Source organism: Leuciscus leuciscus (genome assembly GCF_965113295.1).
Source record: "Leuciscus leuciscus genome assembly, chromosome: 23".
In the NCBI taxonomy this organism is placed as follows: Eukaryota; Metazoa; Chordata; class Actinopteri; order Cypriniformes; family Leuciscidae; genus Leuciscus; species Leuciscus leuciscus.
This window is the reverse complement of record NC_138747.1, coordinates 17,123,594-17,138,686: the sequence shown is the minus strand read 5'-3', so window position 1 is coordinate 17,138,686 and position 15,093 is coordinate 17,123,594. Positions and strand designations below refer to the sequence as shown.

Genomic DNA, 15,093 nt, shown 5'->3' with positions numbered 1-15,093 from the left:
TCATGTTTACAGGCATCTGGCGGTTCCTCTGAAGGCCAGCGAGAGACTCTTCAGGCTCCACTGGCTGCTGCCCATCTACTTCCTGTTCGCTGTGGCTTATGACATCTTCCAGACCATCGTAGAGATCACTGAGAATGTGTCGCTCATCCTCCACACCAATTCTTCTCTTGGATGAGAGAGACTGGATATCAGGTGGGACAACAGCTGAGATCCCTCAGGAATGGACAGTTATTACCTCACACCAAACCCAACACACCGCTAATGTTTTCACTACTGTGGATGGCAGTGCGTCAGTAGCACACACTGATCACAGAACAAGCCTCTGGCGGTCATTTACAAAACTGCTATCGTGATGACGTCTCACGCAAAATATTTACTATAACCCCTCATTCACGCATGCTAAAAATATATTTCATATCCCTCCACTTCATTTTAATCCAGTAAATTGCATGCGCTCTGTGAGTTATGGAAGCATTTTTTGATTTAGTCAACAATGCCCGGTGATTAAGTCTGCAGTCGCACGATCAAACCATAGCAACGTTCCCAGAAAAGCTGCTACTATTAACAAAGAGATCTTTAAGGGAATCATGGGCTATTATTGTTGTCCAGTAGATCAATTTGTGATTTAACGAGCAAGGCTGGAGAGCTTTGACAAGGAATAAACCGCAGAATAAAATATAGTGATTTGATTCGAGAGGTCTGAGATGTTTACGCATGTATAAATCACGCCGCTTTAGTTTATTTATACATATATTTTGTCTGTTTTTAAAATTGTTATTATTGCTATAATGTAATAAATGGTTAAATATACTTTCTTGGCAAAATTAATTGCATCTAATGATAAAGCATGACTATTATTAAACTATGGCTTCTTATGGGAATAGTTCAACCAAAAACAGGAATTCTGCTATTGCTAATATTAATATATGTATGTGTGTGTATATATATATATATATATATAAAATTACACACACACAAAAGTTTGGGGTCAGTACTGACACTTTTAATAAATTGAATGACATTTTTTTTAAAGATATTTTAGAATATTATAAAAGGTTCTTATTTAATATAAATGCTGTTCATTTGAACTTTTTAATTATTTCTATTTCTATTTATCTATCAAGGTTTCCACAAAAATAATAGTAATCAATACAACTATTTCCAACACTGATATTAATATTAAGCATGATTTCTGAAGTGATGTGATTTGTTGTCACAGTGATGTGACACTGAAGACTGGAGTAATGATGCTGAAGAATCTGCTTTGCCATCACAGGAATAAATTATATTTTTGGATACATTATAATAGAATGTAATAATTGTAGCATTTCACAGCTACAACCCCATAATCTCACTGACCCCAAACTCAAGTTTAAGCAGCTTTTCTTCGACATATTACAGTGGAAAAGCGATAGCAATATCTTAAATGCCTAATTAGATGCCCTTCTTGTTAAGAAGTGAAGCAAGATTAACCAGATACAAACCAATACTGTTAGGAACTACTGAATTAACATAACATGAGGGTGCATAATGGATTTTCTCCTTTGTCTGAACTGCTCTCTTAAGTCACTGTATCCATTTGGGAACTCTGGAAGTTTATTTACAGCATCACTTCATATTAAATAGACAAATCAGGAAGAAAAGAAAAAAAACACAGGCGTAATATCAAAATATACTTTATTTTGGACTTCAGATCTGATTCAAATGACAAAACAGATCAATGCAATGCAAGGGGGAATTTTTGCAACCAAAATGTTTGACTGGGGAAACAAAGGTGTGGGGACATCTGAGAACGCGTGGGACTCAGAGTGAGCAAAACTGAGGTCTAAGCTGTACACCCTCAAACCGACCTCCAGTAGTTTGTTGGGGTTTCTTTTTTTTTTTCTCTTTTTTGCTTATTTCTTTACTCTTTTTATAGCTACAAAGAAATATGAATTACAAAAGTTTTAAAAGAGTACAAAAAGTCCAGGAGACACAGACGTAGTAAGAATAATGATTAGAAATGACACTGGGGAACTGAAGGTTGCTGTGGGCAGGCAGACGCTGGGGCGATTACAGAGAAGAGCAAACACCCTTCTGTTGTCATAGGCTGTAATAAATAGTGTTCAGATGTGTTTTTTATCAGTTTTATACAGACCAAATACCACACCCTTGTTTAAAATTCAAGGTTAAACATCATGTGATGTCCTAAAATATCTGTCTGAGGGAGGAAAAAGAGATTCAGAGTCTCTATCATGGGACAGAGACAGACTTTTGCACTCTTTGGGTCTGTGACTACTTTTTCCCCTCAATGGAAGTTTAACGTCTAAACACTGAGAAAAACCAAAAGCACATTAGTATAGACTGTCCTCATGCATGCAATTACTGTAAATGAACATCAGCATCTCACATGGTAGTGCAGAAAATCCCAAAATGTCGTTTTACCTTCAAAAGCATTTAAATAATGTCATTCAGATGTTTGTTCAATGTTCTGAGCATCAGACTTGCTTTAAGTTTTGAGTTCTCCAATAAAAAAACATGCTCAATGTTTAATGTAATGTATTTTTAACTGCCTGGAGTTGCAAGACAAAGTAAATAATCCAGTTATTAAAATGTTTGAAAATAAGCTTGATGAGTTTAATTCGAAATACTGCAAACCTAAAGCAAGTCTTTTGTTTTTAATCTGCATGCATGTCAAACGGTCCTCGGCTGCTCAAACGTCTCGACCTGAGGAACAGAATTGTTGGTGTTAATTTTAAGGGGAACTAAATATAGTACGTGTGAACAGATGTATTTCCTGAAGATGTGCGTGCCTGTTTTTTTATGTTTTGTGGTTAATGTACCTCATTTGGGGGGGAACGGGGTACGAGGGGGGATAACAATTACACCATAGCATAAAAACTAAAACCGAAGAACAAGAAAAAGATTGAAAATAGTTTTTTTTTCATGTCCCCACACTGTTGAAATCACAAAACATCCAGTACCAAAAGACTAAATAACTGTACTTGTGTCAAACGGAGGAAAACATGAGTCCTGGAATCATGCAGCTGTGACGTCAAATCAAATGTGTGAAAGAAAGAGAGGGGGAAATAAAATAAAACGCTTGATATGTCTGCGTACTGAAACGGAAACTACCAACAAAGATTAAAATCCTTTCGTTTGTTTATTTTGATGAGATTGGTTTTGAAGAACAAATAGTAAAATATCTTCCAAATTTGGTACATACACCAGTCCTCTTGTCTTTCTTCTTCCTCGGCTATATTGTTTTGTTTTTTTTCCCACCTTACAAAAGTCATTTGAATGTCTCTGGTTGGAATCACATCCTCTGCGCTCGGCCCGTGGCGTCAGGGTGCTTGTGTTTGTTTGTCTGTAGTGGCTGGCCATGGTTCACTAGGGGACTGTAGCAGTTTGAGGGTCAGGGACAGTCATTTTGGCTATGTACACATTCATAGTCGGTCCATGGCTTCCAGCAAGTAGCGCTATTTCCGCAGATCTAATACACAAACCTACAATGAAAACAAAAAATATTACATAAATACAGGCATTAACACATATCCATAACCTTTGCTTGCAGCACAGAGGAAGCTTGTACTTACAGAGCCGTCCGACGCACTTGCTCCTACTTTGTCTCCTGCTGCATTCCAGCAAACTTCAAAAATGCCCCCTGTCCCTCTGTAGCTATGGACTAAAGCACCAGTCTGTGGAAATGACAGACATAAGAGTTCTGATCGTGCTACGGTGTTTGCATCTGCTCTACATCTGCTGAATCAGAAAAGGTCCAGTCTTACCTGTGTGTTCCAGATGTGGACACACTTGTCGAAAGAGCCGCTGGCTAGATGGCGTCCGTCAGGGCTGAAGGCCACGCTGTACACGGGCTCCTGGTGTTTGGTTAGTGTGTGGATGCAGATGCCTCGATCTACGTCCCAAAGCCGAACAGTGGAGTCAAAGGAAGCACTAGAGTTGTCAGAGAATAACACAATCAGCTTGTGTTCAGGTTATTTATGGCTTTATTTAACAGCACACATTTTTATTGGGGATGCAACGTAAAAAAATCTGGCAAATACCGCTAACCAATCAATGGCAACATGGAAACTTATTAAATTTAAAAATAAACTGTTAAATGCTACAAGTGAAAGATATTAATTTTGAGGTTTGCTAAAGCTTATATTTAACAGTATTCATTTTTATATGCCAGCAAAGGTAAATCAAAATATAAAAAGTAGAGGAAATGTATAGACAAAATGTATAAAATTCATATGGATTTGAACAGACTGGTCGACTTTAATGCTCTGTTATGATGCTTAAGCTTGACGTCGACTAGTCGCTGATCATGGTCTATAGACGGCACAACAGAATAAGAAGCCTTTAAAGTTCACTTTTACATGCATTTTTCAACAGTTAAAATGACAAATAAATGCATACTCTGGGAGCGCTCCACAAGATATGTTTGATTATACCATCTGGATGTTCAAAATTGATCAGGTGAATGCACGTTTTAAACAGCTTAGAGTACAAGCAAGTTGATCGGCGTTCTAAACTAATGCGCTGCTGCATTGTAACACTCACGTGCAGATTGCACGCACACAGTTACATTCAGAAGCGCAGAAATGTATTGTTAACAGTTCTGTGATTTATCAAGCTTAGCAACTGAAAAGTTTAGCATATATTTCTTAGTAACTAAAACCCAGGTGCAATTCACACGAATGCGTTCATAGAAATGTAATCTTTACTGTGCTACTTTATCTGTATCTGATTTAGAACGAGCAGAAATCTGTGAGAAATATAACGACCCAAAGACAAAAGAACTGATACAAATAAGCTGTTATGCAGGAGCAATAGCCTTGTGGGCAGCGCTGTCATATGCCATATCTGTGCGTCGGAGTCTCAGCTCGAGGTTCAAGCTTATTTGTTCATTAATAAAGTCATCAGCGACTACTCAACTTTAATGACAAAAGTTGACTTTCAAAAAAGGTTGTTTAACCCCTAACACATGCACTTGATCTGGCAACAATACATCATACATCTCTTGGGAACACATTTGGTGCAGTAAATCATTTTCACAAAACTTTCATAGATCCCAGACCCTGAGAATATCTGGGAATACAATATAACCATAAAAAGAACTATCTTCTATCGCTTGTTTCTGCTGCTTCCCTTGTTTTTTTGATCTGGAGATTCTGTACTCTTTCAGATGATGTACAACAGTGGATGGATTGCGGGAAAATTCTGTGCTATTTGTAAATGGTAGTAGTTATTATCATAGAGTAGCAGCTGGTGAATTGGATATTAAAGGATGGTGACTCTACCTGGCCAGCATTAGATTGGCATTGGGGTTGTTGGTTCCTGGACCTGTGGGGCTCCATTTTATAGTGTAGATTTCTTTGCTGTGAGCTTGCAAATCATGAACACAAGTGTCCTGTTTCATACTCCAGATCTAGGACATTGGAAGAAGCAATGATTTAGATCACAAGGACAGCATTTGCATTTTCAAAACACCTTATGAAATGTACAGTGCACCATGTACTTGCACGATATATCGATTTTTTTTGGGGGGAATGAGGCAATACCGTTTATATTGAAACAGTAGTTTGATACGAGCACATCTGAAAAATAGCGGAGGACGCAGTGTGAGCTGCTGCAGTGAAAGTGTAGTACAATTTGTCCTAAACATGACAAGCTTATATTAAGGTCTTCAAAATAACTGGTAGGATATAGTTGACAAGTTTAAAGCATCTTGCTCTGACAGATACTGTTGCTGACTGACAGATAAATACTTGCGCTGTTTAATGCGTTTGAGATGTTTCCTCAGTGCTTAACTTACATTTTTACAGGTATATTCTTCATCTGTAAATGTTAGAAAGTCAAACAAATATGTCCATTTCACTGTCAGGAGAGGACGAGCCTTCTGCAAGTGAATCTCCGCTAAAATTCAAGCGCCAAACAGACGGAGCACAATAGAATAGTAGCGCAATAATTCTGACTAAAATATACATATTGCTCAAATATTTGTTGAAGACAATAAATGTGTAATATAATTAGTTTGTGCTTTTGTTTTCATTTTTAGTTTAGCCTTGGACTAAAGGTTTTTGCCTAAAACAAAAGCATTATTTTTGTTTTTAGATTGTAATGTTACAATGTTAGAATGTAATGTGATTTTAACCACCTTTTTTGCACATAATATATTGCATAGCCTACATTACATTCACTGTATTTGTTTCCATATCCTTCAATATCAACATTGTTTGTAGATATCATTAGGCGGGTTGTGAAATATTTTTTTTCTTAAAATACAGATTTTCTTTATCCAAATAGAAAACCGTAGAAAGTACAGAGATATATATTGTATATCGCCATTTAACCAAAAAAGACAGAGATATGATTTTTTGGCCATATCGCCCAGCCCTAACTTGCAGTCATCTTGATTCCACAATATGAAAATATGATTCTGAAATTCTATATAGTGTAGCCAGTGTGGTAAGGACTTTTACCTTGAGAGTCATATCATCAGAACACGACGCCAGCAGGTTGCCAGTCGGATCCCATTTGATTGCATTAACTTCATTCTGGAGACAGAGAAAAACAGTTTGATATTCATCCCTTTGGCAGACTGAAAGTGTAGGAAACAGCAGGATGAGCAGACAGTTCTTACTGTGTGTCCTTGGAATGTCTTAATGGGTCGGTCCTGGCCCAGTTTGCACACATGGATGCACATGTCTGTGCTACAGGAGGCAAACGTGTTGTTACTCTGCCAGTCTACGTCCAGAGCGGGTGCTGAAGTGAGAGGGAGAAAAGGCCACAGCATAAGAGCATTTTACACAACATTAGTATAATATTATGAAGAATAAAGTGGAATCTCTGTGAACCTGAATGAAACGGGAACTGCTGTTTGGCTTCCCCTGTGTGAGCATCCCAAATGATTGTTGTCTGAAGAAAAGGAGGAAATATTAACTCATCTGTGAAAGGGTAGACTAATATAAACTATTAACTAGGTTAATTATTCACTAGATACTTACATTTTCTGAAAAAAAAAATGTGGGTAGTGGATCTACAGAACTACAATGCTAGTGTCCTAGGTCAGGGATTCCCAAACTTTTTGGTCAGTCGAACCCCTATAATGTTTACATGAAATAACCCCCTAAGATTAAGTTAATATTTCAATAATTTTGCATGTTCATGGTTCTCTGATTTTGGTTTATTACCACAAGACATGCAGGTAAACAAAATATTTAATCAGATATTTTAGTAACCCCAGTTTGGGAAACCCTGTTCCAGATTTACTATCGTTTTAGGTGTCAGGGTGTTGCTATGCGGTATTGCAGTAGTTTGTAGCATGTTGCTATTGTTCTGAGTGCTTTCTTACTACACTTCACAGACTGTTGTTTCTTTCTCGTACCTTATCAACACCGGCGCTGAGGATAAAGTTTCCTTTTTTGTTCCATTTTAATGCGAAAATTGGACCTTTATGTTGCCCCAGGGTACTGGCCAGATTACCTGTGAATGAACACAGTACTGTCATGACAACTCTCAGAGTGTTTGGCATTATAATGGATATGACAATGTTGATATATTTGGTCTTGGCGGAATAGATCTGCTACGCTGCTGCTGCTGCTGCTGCTGCTGCAGAGAAAGTATAGGAATTTCTACTGCCAATACATACACAACACTCTGCGGTGGGCAAGAAAGACATGCTGCTGCTGTACAATATAGCGTACATGAATTACACTTAGCATATCTATACAGGTGGAGCTGGGGAAGGTGGAGGCTTTCTGAAAGCGCGCTGCACTGCTACAGCAAATGCAGATCAAGTATTTGAAGGTTGAGCAGCAAGCTTATTAGCTACTGAAACAGAAGGAACCAATCAGCTGCGCCCTATTCATGGGTTTCATCAGGTCCCTTTCCACGGGTGTATTAATCAAGCACAATGCAGTCTGCATTCATAATCTAGGTGCTTGATTTTATACACCTGTGGAAAGGGACCTGATGAAACCCATGAATAGGGAAGGATGTGATTGTAAGCAGATTGTGTTAAGGACCTATCAGCCTGCGCCACCTAGAGTTTCATGACAGAACTCTGTATTTATCAGACTGCTGAATAGACAGAGAGAAAAGCATATTGATACAGAAGGCAAATAACTTTGCTTACCATCTTTAGTCCATATTCTTGCAAAGCCATCATAGGAGCCTGTAGCTAATAGTGTACCTTCACTCTGAAAAACACAAGGTGAAAACGTTAGTCTTTCAATATACACTGAACAGAGAGAGCGTTGTCAGAGCTGAACTCACGTTCCAGTCTAACGATGTGACGTCTTTGTTGCTGGGCACATCTTGGCCTCCTTCCCGTATGCAGTGCCTCAGGACGAGCTGTGTAGAGCTACTACTGCTGTTCTCACTCAGATTCCAGATGCGTGCCGTTGAGTCTCCAGACCTGTGGAGAGCCAGAGTATTAAATAACTCTTTGACTTCCCTTTCATCTACAGATGCACCAATCACACTCGTTCTTTCCCAATAACGGATCTGTTGACAGTTTCTAATCTTGTTGTTTATATAATGTATTCCACACTGTTTGGAATGGATTGGTATTTAAAATATAAACTATAAACTGCTACTACAAATTACAATTTATGTTACTAGAGTGCCAAAGTAAACTTTTGGATACTTGTATAGCCTTTCTGGAGCTTAAAAGTGCAGGGTAACACTATGACTAACCCAGAGTATTGACACATTTGACAGATACCGATCCATTTAAAAAGGTCAGTATTAGCACCGTTACCAATCCAGGTACTGGATCAGTGCGTTCCTGTTGTGTACTCCGTAAGGATGAATGGATGAATGGATTCAGTGATGGAAAGAGACCGTATAACTGACCCAGAGGCGAGCAGGTCACTGACGGGGTTCCAGGCGCAGATGAAGACCTCCGACTCGTGACCTCTCAGGACCATGGCTTTATTCTGAGGGATCTCCACATCCACGTCCACCTCCATCATGTCTGCATGGTTATCTGCACATGATATCACATGACGTCTATCATTAAGAGGAAGGATGCAACAGCTCTTTGATTTACAGCCACAGTTTACTGAAAGCTAGAAAATTTGCACTAATATGTAACATTTTCAAAAAACAATCATTAAGAACAATGATAAACATGTAATGTGTTCCAGAATTATTCAGTGACTCACTCGGTAAGGCGTGAGCACCGTTCTCTTCTCCGTTTGCGGTGTTCTCTCCGTTTTTGGGGTTACCCTGCATGTTGGTGCTGGTTGCAGAGGGCGCTGCGGCGGCCTGTTGCTGGGCCAGTTTGTCTCGGTACGCCTGCTGCCGGGTCTGTACCACATCGGGCATCACCGCGTCAATCAATGACAGAGATTCAATTGGCCGCCCGTCGAACAGTGTGCCGTCCTGCGGACAGAAATCAACATGTCAGCCAGGCACTCATTTCACGTTAAAGGGATTGTGTGCATCAACCAATATCATTATCTGGGTGAACCTCACAGAAACATCTGCAGGGTGGACTTCAACCCAAATAAACAAATAAGTGCTGTCAGTTAAACGCGTTATTAACACTATTAACGCAAACCTATTTTAACGGCGTACATTTTTTTATTGTGAGATTAACGTTCTTTTTGGCCTAGCAAACTTTGTAACGACAACTAGTAACGTTAGAAAAACTACAACACCACACCAAATCTAGCTAGACCGGAAACAAAACAACAGGCACGCCGCACACACTTGATTGGGCTTGCGAGCCGGCCAAAAAGTAGTAGGCTAACGTTACGTTTTGAGTGGATGGCGAGCGCGAGACGCTGAAATGGATGCCAACAAGATTCTGAATGGAAAGTTTACTTTTAAAAAGTTGTCAAATGGTTCCATTGACAAGACCAAAGTGATCTGTGTGTTTTGTCGTTGTGAACTGAGCTATCATCGCAGCACGTCCAGTTTGAAATACCACTTGATGGCCAAGCACACAGCTGATGCGAATTCTCTGATGCGATTATTTGCTCCAAGAGAGAATGTTAGTGTGAAATTGAACACTACAGTATATGCCAATGTTTTAAAAAAAAAAAAAAAAAACACTTGCACAAAGCAAGCCGATCCACTTTTCCATGTTGATACAATGAGAAAAAATAATGGGACAAAAAGAAGTCAAGGGACATTTAGAATAGATAAAAATGTGCGATTAATTGCGAGTTAACTATGAAATTAATGCGATTAATCGCGATTAAATATTTTAATCGTTTGACAGCACTAAAAGAAATAAAATAAGAAATTATAATTTTACATTATTAAACTGAAACCTATTTTTAGAACCACCGGAATATATATATATATATATATGCATTTATCAGTATACAATTTACGTCAAAGATAAGCTCTGGACAGTTTTACTCACAATGGATTAATCTAACAGCCTATCAGACAGCAGAAATAAACGTGACAACAGCCAGTCAGTGCATGTTGCTAATAAGTGATGAAAATCACAGAATTTAAGGTAACTTAAAATGTTGCTAATCTGTTAAATTAAATTATAAACAAACAAGTTTACATTCATTCTCAAGGTCTAACAAATATGTGGAAAACATTTCCTTCCCCACTTATGGTAAATGAGTATCGTGACAAATATTGATATCATATGATATGGAAAAAAATATTTGGATAATATTTTTGGCTCAGCCCTAGTGTGTGGGCCTTTTTGAAGTGTTTCCCTATATAGCCTATAACAAATGTATAATTTTTGTAAGATTCACTAATCTGCATAATAAATGTAAATCTTAAATATGCAAATGTGATTGTTAATTTTTTTAAAAGCTCCATGATTGATCTGTAATTGAAGCTGTGATATCACCTCATTGATGCTGACTTCAGCCTCCACGTACTGCAGGCCCTTCTGGATGATGGAGATCAGGGCAGCAGGGGGCACTAGGGCGCCGTTGATGTTAGACTGACTGATGTGGCTCTCAATGCCGAATGTGAAGGCCGAGTGGGAAAACCCTGCCAGAGGGAATGATAAACACTTCAGTGTGACGCTTGCTGGATTAACTTTCTCTCCAGCGGAGGGTATCATGTGCACTGCCTTAAACAACGGCCTGACTGTGAACAGTCCTAGTGTTCTACTATAATCATTGCTGATAACAGCTTGTGTCCCAAAACTCAAAAGTTATCACATTCTTATGTTTACTTGACAGATACGCAAGTGATCTGCAATAAAGAGTAAAAGGAATAGTTCACTAGCATATGAAAAATATATGAATGCTGAGGGTTTTTTCCCCACTTAATACACAAGTAGATATTATATGAAAAAAATGTTTATGCAATTAATGCCATAAATGAGCTGTCATGTGGATTTAAGAGATGGGGACTGTTTCGATTAATACTTTGTGATATTTTGGTCCTTTTTGGATCTATTAACAGTCTCCTGGTCATTATTAACTGCCATGATGGCAAGAGCTGTATGAGTTTGTATGTTTAAATACAATTTTGGGATGTTTCGTTTAAGCAGCACTTACCTGACTCCTGCAGGTATCTATACACCAGGAAGTTGACCTCATCGCTGCTAATACTCATCTTCACACCTGCTTACACCATGAGGTCAGCACACAGGACACAAGCCTGAGAGAGAAAGGACAAAAACAACATCAGAAAGCCATCTCACAGAATGACACTAAAAATGACAACAGAAGAGGTATGAAGAGGCAGCCAGGCTTTCTGCCTTCCACTCAAGAGTGTATAGAAAAACCCCTCTTTTACAGTGAAATAAGGGGGTAAAAGCTCTCTTTGTCAGCAGGAACATGAGTGTGTACTATGCTGCCAGAGGTTACCAAGGGCTCCACAGTCCTGCATGACTGAATAACAAGTTGTAGTACCTAAAGTAGCCATTACACTGTGGGGGCGCTGCTGCACTAAACCTGCAGAGCAATAAAAACATCTGCCACTGAAAATGTTTACATGAGGGCTACTACAAAATACCTTTGTTTACTTGAGTTTGACACTTGGATTCATTGTGACTGGCATTACAGAGCTGTCAAGAGGTCAGTTTACACTGACAGATGTGTTTAATTTTGTAGCACAAGAACATTTACTTGAAATTAAACCTGACCTAGATTTGACACTCTGAAAATGTTGGTCCTTACACAGTTAAATTGTTCACTTTATTGTGATTTAAAGCAAAAAAAAAAAAAAAACACCAGCACATTTGATTCTCAAGGACACTGCTAAACTTGCTAAATCATGTACAATTTTGGGTGGTTTATTCAAATAATACGCTCTACATTTAAGCCTCAATTTCAAAATGTCCGCTCAGCATTGGACCTCCTCCAGAAAAGAGCATCACTAAGCACAAACATTTTCAGTTTCACACCGAAACGCTGCGTAACCACAAGCTAATTCTGAAAAGTGACCCATTTCCTCACGACCTCTGCGTCCGTCATTCCATATCACATCCTCATTTATACAGAGAAGTGAAGTGGAAAGTGTTTCCCCGTCGCTCTCCGTTTGCAGTTATAGGATGTGGTTTGTTTGCAAGAGGGATGGTTTTCGTCTCCTCAGGGTTTTTGCTTGTGATCATTTTTGAGCAATGAGGTTTTTGTTCTATTTCTAGACGGTCCCGTCATGTGATGTAACACCTACCTGTTCTCTTCTTAACCAACTACAGCTTGTTTTGGAGACATTTGGCCTGCTGATGAACGCTTAATTAGCTGGCTGAACTTCTCAGAGTCGCCTGCCTTGCGTTCGTCTCATAAATGATGCAAAAGTATGCAAATAGGAGCATCATCAAAAGCCAGTGTGTCAAAGCCAATCAGATAACAGAGATACTGCAGCATCCAATCAAATCAGGCCAATCGGTGCCACCGAATCGATGCTTTTTATCTCACAGCATAGCCAAATTAAATCCCTGCAACAGTGCAGAGTGCTCATCTATATAATCGAGCAGCCGCGTCGATACCAAGGAGGACCGCTACCTTTCAATAAATCAGGCATTTGAACTCCAGGCATTTACAGTCCGCAACATTAGTTCAAGTAAAGAAACCACAGGTGGGGAAATTCCCTCATAGACGTGACACAGAAAGAGCTTTTATTGAAACGGGTCACAGCAAACAGGGATCTCTCCATGAGATAAACCGCCATCTGCGCCTCGTAAAGCGCCCTCAGGAATGCAAATATCATGATATGTCCTCTGCCTTGGACAACATTTTGGTGTGCTGGAGGATGCTTAGTGTGTAGAGTAATCTTCATTGTATAATCAAAGGCGGTGTGTGTTGCGTAACAGTGGAGCGCCAGCACTCAGGGTGAGGGAGTTTGTACAGTGTTATTCAAGGCTGAGGGGGAAGTCTGAGAGGAAACACTATTTAACTGGTTTGGGTGAAAGGTGTAACAGACGGCTATCGCTTTACAGACTGATAACAGGCCACTTTATAGCAATAAAGTCAAAGAAGGCCACGCACAGGGGAATTTACAAATCGAAAACGGTTATCAAGTCATTTTCCTGCTGCTCTTTAAGTGGCAAATAAGAGAATCTATAACAAAGAAATTAATAATAAAAAGTACACAGTATAAGTTTGTTTTTTTTAAATGCTGAATCTTTAAAAAGTCTATTTAATGACTGGAAATGTCATGTCAAAAATCTATCAAGTCTAAAAATGTCATGTAGTGTAGCCAAGTAAAAATATTTTCGACACATCTTTATTATTTTCTAAAAGTTTTTTAATATATTTTTCAAGATATTATGATTTATTCATTAATAGATTTAGCAACCATTTAATTAAAGTCATTTAATTAAATATAAACATTATAATTAACAATAATATTTTTAAATATATATATTTAATGACTCTTAAAACATCATGTTAGTTAAAAAAACGTAGTAAAAAAAAAAGTGCGCAACCATCTTATTTACAAAAACCATTTTTTATTTTTTATTTGTCAAGATGAAATTATTAATTCACAAATATTAACATACATAAAGTCCCCGTGAACCTGAAGTTGCAATCGACTTCAGTGTTGTGACGTATTTCCAAGTGAAACGGAATTTTGAATAGATGGAGGGGTTTTATTTTAGCGCACCTCCTCTCCATCCCCCGCTCATAGCAGACTGACGGTTAAGAACATTCCCAAGCCGTCAAACTGACGTCACGTTGTTTCTGTGTATTAACTTGCACGGACTAAATGTTCACCACAAGACTAGTAATGTAGTAAATAGTAAAGTAAATAGTTACAAAGTAAATAGTAGGGCTTCCCCCTAATAGACGTCTAACTGTAGTCCACTAGAAATGGCTTCTTAGAAGAGAAAATTGTATTAGTCAGTTAGATGCAGAAAAAAAACTCCACAGGAAGTGGCGAAATCACACAGGCTGTAACGGACAGATCATTAACGGCAGGAAATCCAAACATTCGCCCATCATTCATCGACCTCGAATATGGCTTGTCACTTGAAACATGCAAGTAGTAGCAACTTTACAAGTCCGCTCACTCTAATGCTAACCTAGATAAATGTTCTCTATTATTAGGCGCATATCTGTGTTTGTCTGGAGAGCGCGATTACTGCATTTAACTTAAAATACTGTCATTTTTGGTCATACAGATTAGAGTAATGCAAACTAAAGGGCTTTTCCTAATGTCTGCTTTTGATGAACACATAAAAAAAAAAGGAAAATAAATATTCTCAGATTATGTAATCCATATGAAATGCATATAAGCATGTCCACTATTGCACAGATGATGAGTCAGCATCGTCGACTTAATAATCTGCAGCCGAAAACACAAAAAACATTACCAATAAATTAGTAAAAGGTTTAAACAGTCTCCTCCTGTTTTTTTTTTTGTTGTTGTTTTTTTTCACAACACACTCATAATCATTATGTTTTCCTGTGCGCTGTGGCAAGCTTTATGCGTGGGTTTGGGCGCTGATTAGGCTATGAATTTTATATAGGCAATTAAAGGCTCTTTATTATGATTTATGGCTTATTAATTTAAATGCTCGATTAGTTGACTAATCGCTTAAATGAACGACTACTAGTCGACTACAAAAATCTTTAGTCGAGAGCAGTCCGGTACATAGGGTACAATTTTGGTTTCATGACGACTTTAATATGTCAGGCTAATGATGCAAACAGCAATATTTTG

General features: G+C 38.4%; 2 protein-coding genes across 4 annotated transcripts in view; one reads left to right on the top strand and one right to left on the bottom strand.

Moving 5' to 3' along the window:
• LOC309488176 (uncharacterized protein) overlaps positions 1–15,093 on the top strand; it is a 146,435-nt gene that overhangs the window by 127,363 nt on the left and 3,979 nt on the right. The window contains exon 18 of one of the 2 annotated variants that reach the window (XM_082156257.1): positions 13–192. In XM_082156257.1, the coding sequence (XP_082012383.1) occupies positions 13–175 (163 nt within the window). In that variant the 3' untranslated portion in view covers positions 176–192. Of the gene's footprint in view, positions 1–12; positions 1,994–15,093 lie in introns of those variants that run through there. The other variant, XM_082156256.1, reaches the window with a different exon arrangement.
• tbl1xr1a (TBL1X/Y related 1a) overlaps positions 1,661–15,093 on the bottom strand; it is a 65,736-nt gene continuing 52,303 nt past the window's right edge. For both annotated transcript variants that reach the window (XM_082156261.1, XM_082156262.1), the window contains 14 exons: positions 11,481–11,583; positions 10,820–10,965; positions 9,156–9,375; positions 8,845–8,977; positions 8,263–8,404; positions 8,123–8,186; positions 7,373–7,470; positions 6,843–6,903; positions 6,629–6,750; positions 6,468–6,542; positions 5,286–5,413; positions 3,768–3,933; positions 3,576–3,677; positions 1,661–3,485 (listed from right to left, as the gene is read on the bottom strand). In XM_082156261.1, the coding sequence (XP_082012387.1) occupies positions 3,459–3,485; positions 3,576–3,677; positions 3,768–3,933; positions 5,286–5,413; positions 6,468–6,542; positions 6,629–6,750; positions 6,843–6,903; positions 7,373–7,470; positions 8,123–8,186; positions 8,263–8,404; positions 8,845–8,977; positions 9,156–9,375; positions 10,820–10,965; positions 11,481–11,538 (1,542 nt within the window). In that variant the 5' untranslated portion in view covers positions 11,539–11,583 and the 3' untranslated portion in view covers positions 1,661–3,458. The remainder of the gene's footprint in view (positions 3,486–3,575; positions 3,678–3,767; positions 3,934–5,285; positions 5,414–6,467; positions 6,543–6,628; positions 6,751–6,842; positions 6,904–7,372; positions 7,471–8,122; positions 8,187–8,262; positions 8,405–8,844; positions 8,978–9,155; positions 9,376–10,819; positions 10,966–11,480; positions 11,584–15,093) is intronic.